The sequence below is a fragment of the Alligator mississippiensis genome, chromosome 6 (genome assembly GCF_030867095.1).
Source record: "Alligator mississippiensis isolate rAllMis1 chromosome 6, rAllMis1, whole genome shotgun sequence".
Classification (NCBI taxonomy): Eukaryota; Metazoa; Chordata; order Crocodylia; family Alligatoridae; genus Alligator; species Alligator mississippiensis.
The window spans coordinates 49977647-49991125 of NC_081829.1; the positions used below are offsets into that span (position 1 = coordinate 49977647).

At 41.2% G+C, this 13479-nt stretch overlaps 1 protein-coding gene across 3 annotated transcripts in view; it reads right to left on the reverse strand.

Moving 5' to 3' along the window:
- The window catches only part of JMJD1C (jumonji domain containing 1C), a 258840-nt gene that overhangs the window by 16494 nt on the left and 228867 nt on the right, over positions 1-13479 (reverse strand). For 2 of the 3 annotated variants that reach the window (XM_014610135.3, XM_059729870.1), the window contains exons 14-20: positions 8551-8640; positions 4478-4605; positions 4052-4265; positions 3342-3556; positions 2614-2892; positions 538-706; positions 11-101 (exon numbers count right to left, since the gene is read on the reverse strand). In XM_014610135.3, the coding sequence (XP_014465621.1) occupies positions 11-101; positions 538-706; positions 2614-2892; positions 3342-3556; positions 4052-4265; positions 4478-4605; positions 8551-8640 (1186 nt within the window). Of the gene's footprint in view, positions 1-10; positions 102-537; positions 707-2613; positions 2893-3341; positions 3557-3673; positions 3780-4051; positions 4266-4477; positions 4606-8550; positions 8641-13479 lie in introns of those variants that run through there. The other variant, XM_059729871.1, reaches the window with a different exon arrangement.

Genomic DNA, 13479 nt, shown 5'->3' on the forward strand with positions numbered 1-13479 from the left:
AAATAAGTACCTTCCTGGCATCATAGCCTTGAAGTCTTCACCAGATGGCCAGTCTTTCAATTTTAGTACAACTGTTTCTCCATTTTTTATTTTCTGCCGTTCTGCAAACAATATACAAATTATGAAAAACTATATATGCTACAGATGTTTTATCTGAACTCAGATGAAGATACAATGGAAACACGGACTTCTTTATCCTGATACCTGATATACTGTTCCATATTTTATAAAATGAGTGCATTTGCTAGCAACTAATTTTGAAAAATACAACGTAATGTACATCCACTTTGGCAGCAAATATAAAAATGAATGTTTAATTAAGTTTACATTTCACATAACAATACCAAAACTAATACAGGTCTACATATCCAGAAAATGCATAAAATGCAACACTTCACTAGTCTCCTTATATAGACTGGCCTGAGCTTTGTTTAAATTTAATTATTTTTGAAACCTCAAAAACCATGAAGTTGGCAGTTTTTGGCTATGTAGCTGCTATGTTTGTACTATTCCGCTAATTGTACTTAAATAACATACTTGCAACTTCTTCAAAACCATCCCAGAATTCCTTGACACTGGCATTCGAAATAATGCTGTCTTTGCAGTTCAGGATATCAGCCTGCTGGTCTCCAAAATCTAGACTAATTGATTCTGCCTTCCACAAGCTGATGTTCATTTTCTTGTGCATACCAGACACTAAAACAGGCTTAAAAAATTAAGGAAATGTTAACAGACTAATAACAATTACATTTGAAGGACATGCTTATTTCAATTAAAGCATGAAATACATTCCACATGTCAGATGAAACCTTGGCCCCACTGAAGTCAACAGCAAAGCTCACATTTACTTAAGTGGGGCCAAGACTTCATATTCCGAATTTTTTCTGATGCCTAATATCCCTTATAATTTTTGAGAAACCTTCTTGTAAGCACAGAAAACAGATTTTTAAATCTATTATCACTACTGAAACATAGAAAGGCATCTGCACGAAACACTTGGCGTGGCCAGAAGTATGTTCCAAAGGGCCATCTGTACAAACGTACAAACCCTTTGAAATGTTTCAAAAACAGATGAATTGCTCCAAAATAATTCCTTGTTAAACGAACTACTATTTTGAAGTGTTTCACTTTTTGTTACTTGTGCATAGGGACAGGGATGCAGAGCCTGCCAGGTGTTCAGCCACTGGTGCTCCTGGATCCCCACCAGGCCCTCCTGTTGGGTGCCCTGCCCTGCCCCTACCAGGCTTGTCTTTCATCCCCCACCCAAGGTGACTGCCACAGCTGGCTCTTTTAGCCCAAATCCCCCTCTATTTCTTGGCTGAGCAGAGAGGGGGGAGAGGAGAGGTTCAGGGGATTTGAGGTGCTCCACCATCTCACCCCTGCTTGCCTCTGGTGTTCTCAGCTCTCTCATCCTGATGGGGGATGGGGAAGAGGGGAGAAAGGACCCGCTGGTTGCTGCAACCTCCTCCAGTGCCCCCCTGGTCAGCATTAGAAAAAGCTGTTTTTTAAAACATACCAGGCAGAGGGTGCCACAGGAACTGTATGTACACCCCCTGGCTGAAACTCCCTTTCTGGAACATTCCCCAGCATTTATTTCCCTTGCAAACATTTCAAAAGTTACTTCTGCCCACACCCACTTAGTGCATTTCCAGGGATGAAATAAAATCTGTTAAGAATACAGCTTCAAACTTGGTGAAAGAGCCAAAATCTATGATGTACCCATCCTATTAATAACATCTGAGAGTTCATATTGGACATTGAGCAGTCAGCTCAAAATAAGAAACGAATTACATGGGGAGACAGCGGCAGTATAAGACTAATACATTTCTTTAATAAAGGGCTCATTCTGTTTAAAATATACAAGGTTTGTAGAAAAAGAGAGTCATACTTCTAAGGTGTCCTCAGCACACATCACAATTTTTCTGCAACTATTTATATATTGCATCTTTAAAAAGAAATATGTTGGTATTAATATACTTAAAAATCTGTTATGGCTACTAGTAAATTCAACAGCAGGTACAATTGAAGCATCTTGAATAAATTAATTATGGAAAGACAAACATTTCAAACTTTACAATTTTGAATATTTGACCTACTACACCTCCTAAAAATGTGTTTTATATATTTGTAGCATGCAAGTAATGTATTTACTATAGTTTTAGCAGTTCATGTTTAGCAAATCCTATGACCAAATTTAACCCTGTTCTCTGTTCTTTGCTAACTAACATTTTTCAAAGTTCCCTTCCCAGCCTTTTTACACAGAGCTGCCAATTTTAAATAATAAATTTGATAATCTTGCACATTACATTACAATATCACATGAGCATACAGTACTATCCAGTACAGCTCTGGTACTAAGGAATGGGTTCTATTCTAGCTTGTGTACCAACAGCACTCTTAACTAAATTCCAATTATAAAAACATTATTGCTGGTGATCCATAAGAAAGCAAGCCCACCCCGACTTGAGATTCAGGTTAAGTATACGGAGTTGAAGGTCTACACAACCAAAACTTTTTAACTACACCAAACAGAACTGATCTTGAAGTTAGAGACACAAGCATGAACTGCTGTGTCACTCACTTTTCACAACAGACTTGGACTTTGATACATACCTTCCCTTGTTTCCAGCACTCTTTAAAGAGCTTCCAGTTGTTGCTGTTTTTATGATCGTTGAGCCACAAAATGTGCTCATCACAGAGCCACGAATGTGGAATATCACTATACAATTTACTGCAATCATCCAGAACAGACTTTTCATCATCCTTTGGCTCATCCTTCATTTCAGATTTTACATTCATCTTTGGTGTTCTACTGGGTGGAATCTTATTTTCTACAACTGAAGCAATGATGTCATCAAGAATATTTGGCATAGTCCTTCCGCCTTTGCCACTCTGACAGAAGAACAGAAACAACTGCTTACATGCCGATATTTTGATGGGCAGCCTAAAGTCTATGGTTTTCAGCAGAACGTTTAATATTTAAGTATCAAAGTATAATCTCAAGAAATATGCTGCTCCTGAAGAAAAATGGACAGACTTTTACACTGAAATAACTATTTCGAAACAAAGAAATGAAGCTAAACAGCAATACATATATCAGAATCTTTCTTTAAATCGTTAAGTCTGTTTATCCAATTCAATGATAATTTTGTTAGGTATTGATTATTAAAATATCAACATTTTGGGGAGGAAGTTTAGTAAGGTTTATTTATACACTGAATTCCAAAATAATATTCAAAGTAATACAGTTATTAGATTGTTCTAGTTAAAGTGAACGAAAGCAAACTGCATTAATTTTCTAAGCCCCAATGGAAAACCCATGCACTGGTGTCAACACTCACTGGTGTTCCTGTAGAGTAAACTGGAGCAAAAGCAATACCAGCATCTGTAGAGCCAAGACGCAGCTTGCCTGCTGTTGTTGTTAGTAAGTCTCGTAAGGTTGATCCCTGCTCGTTGTTCTGGGACACAGGAGGGGAAGTTTTACAGTTTAGGGACTCTGAGCTGTCCTGGTCTCTTTCTTCTTGTGGATGTTTTCCAGGAGAACATTCTTTATTCTCTAAAATAAAAGTGTTTTTTGATATTTTACATTTTGGGATTATGATGCAAAATATGAGCATTGGCATCCTACATTTTACAGTGCTGGTAAGATACTGAAGCACTAGTGCTTATTCACCTGAAAACACACCAGAAGATGGATTAAATCCTTCAAAACGCAGTCAAACAGTTGACCATGAAAAATGGCCTTCCACAACATCTCAGACACGCAGCTGAGTGTGTACCTGTCACAAATGAGAGATGCTGTAGCTAAAAGAGCCTGGAAACACTGACATATTACACGTGCATGCCACTAATGGTTTTTCTGTAATATTCAACAAGTAATCCACTAGAGGAAGGCACTAAAGTTACATGATTAAGTTCAGAGACTATGACATTTTAATTATGTATGTCACAAATCAAAACCAACATGGAATTTTTATTTTTCTAGTGCATTCAGTACAGATTGCTGGGACCTCCAAACCATGCACTCAATAATATTATGTCTAATAGTTACCTTTCTTTTCTTCTCTGGCCTTTTGTTCTGCTAAATCAGCTAACCAATGCAGTGGTGACTGGGATTCAGGTGGAGTTAACTTGCTGTCTGTGCTTACATCACTCCCTGGACTTGTATTACCATTTGTCTCAGACTTTTGAGAGGCACTCTGATGCTGAGACTCAGGCATGCACAGAGAAATTTTATTACTGTGATTAAGGACATTCTGTAAAACCTAGAGGGCAGAACAATTATATTTTTTAAACAAAGAACATATTTTGTTTTAATATATGCAAAAAGCAATACCTAGCTAATATATGAACATGGAATATAGTTATATAAATAGTAAAGAAAAAGTTGATTAATGGATTTTATCCTTCAAATGTAAAAAAAACCTAACATGAATTGGCATTTCTGAATAAACTAACTTAAATGTTTTAAACTCACCTGAGAGACACCATTCACAGCAGGGAGCTTGCCAGCTTGCACACACTGTTTGTTCGTACATTGACAGTGGGATTTAATTTCAAATTTCTCTTTAAGATTGTGCATTGCATCTAAAAGATCTGTCAGAACTACAAGACAAGCAAGCAAAAAAAAAAGGAATTTTTTTTCATAAAAAATGCAAAATTATTTTGTGACCCTCTTTTCAATCAATACAAGTGTTGTAATCAGATAAAACTACTTACAATCCATAGCAAAAGCTATGTGGAACATTCAAGAATCAGGAAACAAAAGCTTGCTTACTTGGCCTTAACACTACCTTAACATTTGCACAGGAGGCAAAGTCTTTAATTACATAGTGATATACCCCCTTTCATAAGACCAATATTCCATGCTATTTACATGCTCTATGGCGCATGGTAACAGAGCGCATTGTTCATTTTAATAACCACTGGATGCGTCTACACATGGCTGTACAGCGACGTTGCTACGGTGCTGCGCTTTAGTATTTATTTTCAGAAGTACTAAAACAGTGCAGTAACTACCCATAGTTACACAGTGTGCAGTTAGATTTTGCCACTACGTTGCCATAGCAGTATGCTAAAATGGGGGAGTGTGCTGCTAGAGCGACATAGCTGCCGATCACATGTAGACCCATTGGTTGCTACTTCACCATAGCGCCCTATACAGCAATGTAGTATGTCACTATGTAATCACAGGGTGACATGTAGATGCGCCCAGTGATCAATGATGTACCCCTGCCTCACTTCACACCTGTGTAATGTGTGATCATATAATTAAACATGGTTTGTATTTGGATGTGCTAAAGGTGACAGAACTAAGATTGTGTAGGCAGACTGAACTTTGCCATTTTCAGCTTGGTTCTTTACTAAGCAACTGACCTTTAACACAGGCTTTCTTTTTTATTGAATTTGTCCCCATGTGTTAATAATTTTAATTTGTTACAGTACTTGAACAACCTTTATTCTTCCCTGAAGTAACGTGAAACAAGCTACAGGGGTTTTCAACCTTTTTAAACGACTGTACCCCTTCTGGGTACACTTTTGGCGCGGGGGGCGGGGAGGAGGAAACGGCAGCGGCCAGACTGAGGAGCAGGGGGGCGGGTGGTCTGGGGGGTTTGCATATTGCAGCGGTGCAGGGTGGCGGATAGCAGTGGCGGCTGCGTGCGAGCTCCCCACCCTGCCCCCACATCTAGCCAGCCAAGTGGTGCCTATGTGGCCCTGCAGAGGGGAGCTGCTGCCCTTGTCCCCCCCGGCCCTGCTCCTGGGAGGCGGTGGCATGGGCTGGTGGGTGGCAGCACTCTGTCCCCGCCCATCTGTGCGTACCCACTAGCCCTTTTCCAAGTACCCCTGGGAGTATGTATACCCCCCAGTTGACAACCCCTGAGGTGTGAAATTTAAATTAATGTGCATTTGTAGCTGCACATAAACATTACTAATCTTATTTATTTTAAAACACATTAGGTTTTTACATTCTTTTCCACTGTGGATGCTACTAGAGAGCAAAATTAATGTTGTCCAGGAGTTTTAAGTGTACATTTCCATAACTAGCATGTTTGGTTCAAGTTAAATTCACAATATCTTGAGTTTATATGGGGGGTTGCTACTGAAATATTCACATCATTCTTGGATTTTTACTTTACGGGGTTTGTTTGCATAGGTCAACATGGGGCAATAGAGAGGTAACTGAGCTAGGTTAATGTTAGGGTGACAATATTTGGATCTTGGGGAGCATTGGATTTGCAGCTGACCTGTGGCCTAGCAAAAGCTGCTGACCACAAGGCAAAATGATATATTAAAAGTATATTACAAGACACTTAGGCAAGCAAATTTTGCTTATGAATGCTTATGCTAAGCCAGCCATTTGCTTATGCTAAGTAACCATTTTAAATGTGTCAACCATTTTCAAGTAAGTCTGTGTGCTGTGAATGAGGTAAAGCCTTAGGAATGTGGAATATGGTAGAACATGGGACTAAAAAACAGACTGGAATGTGGAAGACAAAATGTAATTGGTAACAGAATCTGAGATGAACAAATGCAAAAAGGTGAATGGTGACCGGTGAAGAAGCTTCCAGGTTTTAGTCAAAGTCTGCCCAGTGACCGAAGAAGTGGGGTGAAGTTCTTAGGCATGCGCTCTTAGCAAAGAGGCATGTAAATGAAAGGAATGCCTAGGCAATTCCATGCTAATGAAGCAAACAGTAAACAGAGGCAGAGCTTGAGATGGGAGGAGAAATGGGTGCAACAGAAGGAGGGACAGAGGTAGAACAAACGTTAATAAGCATGAACCAAAGTGTATAAGCGTGGAAAGAACTATTGTTCGTTGCTGCTCCCCTGGTTTCATGGGCTGTGTGTCTACGAGGGAGCTCGCCCAAAGCCATCTCCATTCTGAATAAAGCTGTTGCAAGCAATGTTTGCTCCCTGCTTGCTCTGGCTAATGAGTAACAGGATCCACGAGCAATTGGATCACCATCTCCCTAGTTGTTGGGTGCCGCGTGGAGACAGGGTCTACCAGTACCAGAAGAAGTTCAGTTAAATTAGCACAGAACTCCACAATGTATAATTAGTATGGGCCTCCATCAGGAAGAAACAGTTCTACTGAGTTCAGGATCCTACCGAATTCGGAGCTAGTTCAGGTACCAGCTGTGCTGGTCAACCCCCCCACTCCTGGAGGTGGTGGCAACTCCTGGAGATGGGGGGGGGGGGGGGGGGGGGGGGGAGGCAGTGTGAGGCCACCAGAGCTGGCCTCGCCTCCCTGCCCTTGCTCCTTGGAGGTGGTGGCGGTACATGGAGGGAGTCAGGTCAGGACACTGCAAGGGTGGCAAGCCCACCAGTGCTGCCCTTGGCCTGCCCTTCCCCCCTTCCGTCATCACCGCCTGCAGCGCCAACATGTCGGCAGTGGAGGGAGGAGCGGGCGTGCGGTGGTGGGTTGAGAAGCTGGCCCACTGCAGCGCTGGGGGGAACAGCAGGCCCAGCCTGACATGGTAGCGGCTGGGGGAGGGGAGGAGCAAGCCTCCTCCCCCCTTCACACCCGGACCCACTCCTTCCCCACACCCCCTCCCCCACATCAGCCCTGAGCCCGCTCCTCCCATCTCCCTGCCACCGTTGAGTTGGCCCAGGCCCACTGCTTCCCTCCCCTGCCGCAGCAGCCTGGCTTCTCCCCACCCTCGGGCCCGGTTCTCCCTTGCATCGGGTCCAGGTCCTCTCCTCCCCGTCACTGCGGTGGGGGGGGGGAGTGGGCCTGGACCCCAAGCAGCAGAAGGGAAGGGGGGAGCAGGTCCACTCCCCCTGTCATTCTTATTGTTCCTGTGTGACCTTATTAATAAACTAGCCAATTGCCCATCAAGAAAGAGAATGTTATCAGGGAATAATCTGTGTTTTAAACTAGAATCTTTTTTAATTCTTGTTTAGGGTCAAATGCACTAGAATACTGGTGTTCATTGTTCCAGCACATGGGCTGGAGAAGGTGGGATTTGGAAGGTCCACAGGCCAGATCTAGTGTGTGAAGCCCACATGGATTCAAACCCACATGCTAGGTCCAGCTGTGGACCAGTCCTATACAATCAGCTTGATCCAGCATGCAGGGCCGTATCATCTGGCTTGTGGGGTTCCACACACATCCAAAAATTTGGTGACAGGGGAGCACTGGCAGCATTAATCATTGTGGGGCTTCTGCTCCCCAGCCACCAAATTTATGGACCCATGGGGAATCCTATGGGCCAAATGGTTCAGGTTCACACGCTGGATCCACAGGCTGTACTTTCAGCACCACCGCACTAGTACTCTGACGGCTTTATCCCACTCCAGAGCAACGCAAAACTATTTGTTATGGCCATCTTCTGTTCCTCCACCTTCATGCTCTTGCAAACCTCTAGCATTTTCTGCTTCCTCCAGACTCCTCTGAACTTCTCCCTTCTCCATTTTTCCCCACGTGCTTTCCTTGCTGAGACCTACTAAACTAATAGTGATGAGAAGTTGCCACAAATTAAACTTGTAATCTTTGTTCGTAGAAAAATAACGTTGGAGAATAAATGGTGTCCTTCTTGCAGGACTTCTTACCAGAGCCTGGAATAATCTGAGTTGGCATCAGATGCTTGTGATCATGAGGCTGTCCTTTCACACATTTCATCCAAGCATATAATTCTTTATCTGTAAAACAACATTTCCAGTAATTTATTTATTTAATTAGGGTTATCCTACTGATCAATTCCAAACATAGTATAAACAGATGTTGGTGTTGAAATCTCCATTATTATGATAGCAAATGAGGCCAGGACTGACATTTAGGCCTTTTGTGTTATGCACTAAAAAAAAAAAAAAAAAATAGGAAACAAGGATTTCCTTGAAGACCTCACAGTGTAAAAAGTTAAGATAAAATAAAGTGTGGAAAGGAGAAAGACCTAAGGCAATAAAGTGATTTGTCACTGATTTGTGTGATCTACACTTCCCTCCTGACTCCCAGCCCAGTACCCTATTTATGGGTCCATGCTGCCTCTTTTAAAAAGAATCTTCAAATCTTTTCACCAAATGTCCTTGTTCGTAGCAATGCTTGTTGCACGCTCCCAACAGGTGGGCTAACAAGAATTCGGCATTTGCACAGCATACATTTCTTTACAATGAAACCTTTATAAAGGGACCAAATGCTTTCCTTAGCCTGGGCGATGATAGCTCTCAGAATGCATTGTCACAGCTGAAAGAATTCCATAAATTTTCTTGGAGGACAATAAAATGTACAACTGAAAACAATCAAGAAAATGCCATTCCAAGAAAAATAAGATCATTGTATAACTAACTAGGGCTTGTAGACATTTGTTCAATATATTTCTTCATTGACTTATTTCATCTAAATTTTGGAATTAACTTTTCCAAGGTAGCATAAAAATCTAGAAATAAGAAGACTCCCACTATTCCACGCATTTAAATCTAGCGAACTGTGTATTAGAGCTCCAGTCTCCACCCAGACCCTGCAATGAGTTACACATGGGTTGCACACAGTTATTTGATTACTACACAACCCACTTTTAAAATTAGTGTGGAGAATAGTAATTACTAAGATTATTTTGTATTTAGAAATGAACTTGGAAGTCTTATTTATATTTGTTTTCTTGTATTTATAGTTACTGGGAAGTCAGGAACTGCATGCATTATGGAGAGTAATCAACCTGTTACTCCCAGAGATAGTCTCAGCTGCATTTGGTTTGAGGTATGGTGGGAAGGGAGTAAGTACTCCTGCTGTCCTGTAAACAAGGCTTCACTTACCAGGGCTCTGGACCAAACTTGACACACAAAAATTATATGCAAATATGCAATTCAGTAGTTTGAATAAAATGTCTTAAAACTTGGCAAATAGGATTGATGGTGCCAGGAAAAAGCTTGGAAATTTGTAATTTTTTTATTGGTGCAGTGAAATTAACTGGCTATTTAAACCTCTGACATTCAGGGTGAGGCTGCCAGGAATCAACATATCATTCTCCATTACATTAAAACAACTGCATAAATTGTCTCTGGTTCCAGGAAAAATGGTGTAATATGAAGTGGAATTATATGGAAGAGTGTGTAGTGTTAAATGTTCTACAGTCACAGTCTAGGTACAGTTCACATGCAGTATACCAGGCATCCCCAAAAAGGAAACTGTAGAATGAGAAGCCATCACCATAATCCTGTTTTAGCACGTGCTGCAGGATGATGCGATAAACAGGAACAATTCTCTCTGAAAAAAAGAAGCCTGTTTCTGTATACTTCCTTTTCAAACATCTGAGACTTTTTACTAAATCTTCCTGGCTGTGTAGCACGTGCGCTGTAAAAAACCTCTGAGTGCTTGTACATGATTTCCCTTAATGTGTTTCTAAGCATTCACAAATGCCCCAAGCCAAGTAAGGCAGATATACACATACATACAGGGTCCTAGACAACTAAGAAGAGCTGTTAGAAGAGGCAGTATAATAAATGCTTTTGGGCACCAGAACTAATTCTTTAGACAGAAAGGAAATGTGTCTTAACTTTCCTTGCTGCCTATAAAAAGTCTTTCAGTGTGCATGCAGAGAACTCTATGAACAAGTAGCCAAAATAGCTGCAAAACTGATCCCAGTCATAGGCAAGCATAAGAGTTTCACAAGAAACTGACGTGAAAAGCATTAGGAGAAAAATAAATAACTTGGTTTACTTAATTCTGGCAGGAACCTCAGATTAGGAAACTAATTAGCAAAAAGATTTGGAATCACAAAAGGTACGTGCACACTGGCCACAGAATCTATGAGATACTGCTGTAAACCTTCTCTGAACACAAAACTAAAACATGTTCATGGATCTCTCAGCTCAGGCCTCTGCTTTTACCCAAGGAGAAGCATTTATCCAAGGATTTTCCCCATATTGCCACTTTAGACCCTCACATACAAATAGAAGACAAAAACCAAAAACCACCAAAAATATACCCCATGACATCCCAGAAGTAAAAGCAGGGGAGATGAGTGTACTGCTACTTGCTCTTCTGCTGCAAGGATGGAGAAACAACTGGTTAATAAAGAGATGGGCAACTGGGAGCCCATGGACTATGGGAGCTGTATGCGGTTCCCAGGCTCCCACCCACCCCTGCCCCTTCCTTTCTCTTCCTGCTACCTCCTCCTCTGGGCTCACTCTCCCTTCCTCAGCTTCTGCTGCATGCCCCTGACCCAGGGAGCACAACCCACAGGGCTGCGAAAGTTGAGAGCCCAGACAGACTGCCTGTGCAGCAGAATGCCACAAAGAAGCCCACAGGAAGCTGAAAGTGAGGGGGTGCTGCACCATTCAGGGAAGCACCAAGCATGCGTGCAGAGGTGTGTGGTCCCTGTTGGTGTGGTCTGTGAGGCATGCGATGTGGTGTGTGGCCCAAGACCAGGGGCGGGCAATTATTTCAGGTGGAGGGCCGCTTACTGAGTTTTGGCAAGCCATTGAGGGCCGCATAACAGGGCAGATAAATAGTAATTTTCTAAATTTTTTAGGTGCGCCATGGGCCAAATAGAATGGCCTTGCCCCCCCCTGCCCAAGACACTTTGAAGTTGGACACCCAACTTCCCCAAGGAAGGGGAGCATGTTTCATTCAATAAAAGAAGGCAAAACTCCCATGGTCCTTGCATATATGGCAATCAGCATGACCCAGAGAACAAGATAGGATCATAAGCAAAATCCAAAACTGAATACAAGCCCTCAGCACATTTTCAAGCAGAACACCAGACCACATAGAGGCACATGCAGAAATAAACAACCCAGCACATAGAAGGACTTGCTGTTTGGCTTTTCAAATTCTTAATAAAGAATTCTTGGTTTAACGAAGACTTATCACTGACCACTGAGACCACCCTGGCAGGCAGCAGGTGCTCTATGTACAACCAACTCTATGTACACCCAACACTGCATTTTGTTTGAGACAGGAACATACCTATCTGCCTGGAAGTTTCAGAAATGTTTATGCATTCTGCCTTCCCTTGCTAGTGTGCATAGAGTACCCAGTACATTAAATACCCAGGTCTACCTTCTTGAACGACAAATGTTCTGGAGAAATATACCACAAATAAAAGACTATCTAAAGTAACATCGCAGCAACAGCTGATCGGTATATTTGTACTTGAAGTGATATAATTTCAAATGGAAGAGTATTAGTTTAGATAGGTCATGAAACAAAACAGCCTACCTATCTAGTCTTCCAAACAGGTGTTTTCAGAGGTGCCAAAACTTAACTATAACAGGAAGATTAATCTGCAATAGTCACTACTTCCATTTTACAAATAGCAGTAGTGACACAGACTTTTTGAAGGACTTTGGAAACACCTTATAACCAAGATGGAGGAAGGGGACCTCTTGCCCTGTGCCAAGGGACAGAGAGGGAGTAAAGTTTTTCAGTAGTTTGACATTTTATTTGTATTTATTTTTAATGGTAGTCAGATAAATGAAAGTAAATATTCCTGGAACAAATGTGGAGATATTTCTTCATAATTAATACTGTATCTGAATTTGTAGCTAGGATGACATTTTATTTTAGTCTTCCAGGTCTAGGAGGGGAGGTGGATGGTAGGAGATGCCTTCTAATCGTCACTTAACAGCCTCCACTTCAGGGTGATTATCAGACAATGGCAGAACTAGCAGCCTTAATGGCTCTTTCCCAGTATCCCAGGAAAACCTGTTCCAAGATGGGATCTGGGTGGGTCACAGAAGAATTTTTGCTTTTAAAGAGAACATGAGTTGGTCCTGTTATGTTCTTATAATTTAAAAGGAAAGACTACTTGTAGTGAAATGTAAGATTAGATTAAATCAAATAGCATGTAGGTCATTTGTTTGTTTTAAAATGCTTTTTCCTCTAATATGTAAAAGCAAATAATAATAATAAGCAATAATAATAAAATAGCTTAAAAGCAAATAAGAGAAATAATAATAATAATAATAATAATAGCTTAAAGCTAATAAGAGCAACAACAACAGCAACAATAATAGCTTAAAAAGCAAATAATAATAATAGTGTAATAGTAATAATACTATTACTTCCTTTTAATAAGGCTATGGGTTAAGAAACCTGGTCATGGATTCCAGAGGGGAGGATTTAAGCAAGTGTTTAACACAAAACAAGCCTTTACAAAATAACAAGAGGTTAGCTGGCACTTACATCCCAGCTTAAAAGCAAAAGAACTACAAGATTCCATCTTGAGGCAACTAATGATAAAAACCTTAAAAGCAGAGACCAAAAGGGAGGCAGAAGTCTAGCTAGCCCCATAACCATGAAAACTGATTATCTGGAAAGTTTGATTTTAAATATTTACCATAGTTACCCCAATATAAGATGAACCTGAATCTAAGATGACCTCCCAATGGTTAGTTTCTACACATGGAAAATTTATAAATGTATTCTAATCCTTCCATGTATGTAATCTAATTATGGGAGGATCATCTAAATTTACCCCCCTGTCCCCCACTACTGCAGGTGGTAGGGGGAGAGGTGATGAGGGGGGCAGTAATGGGGTA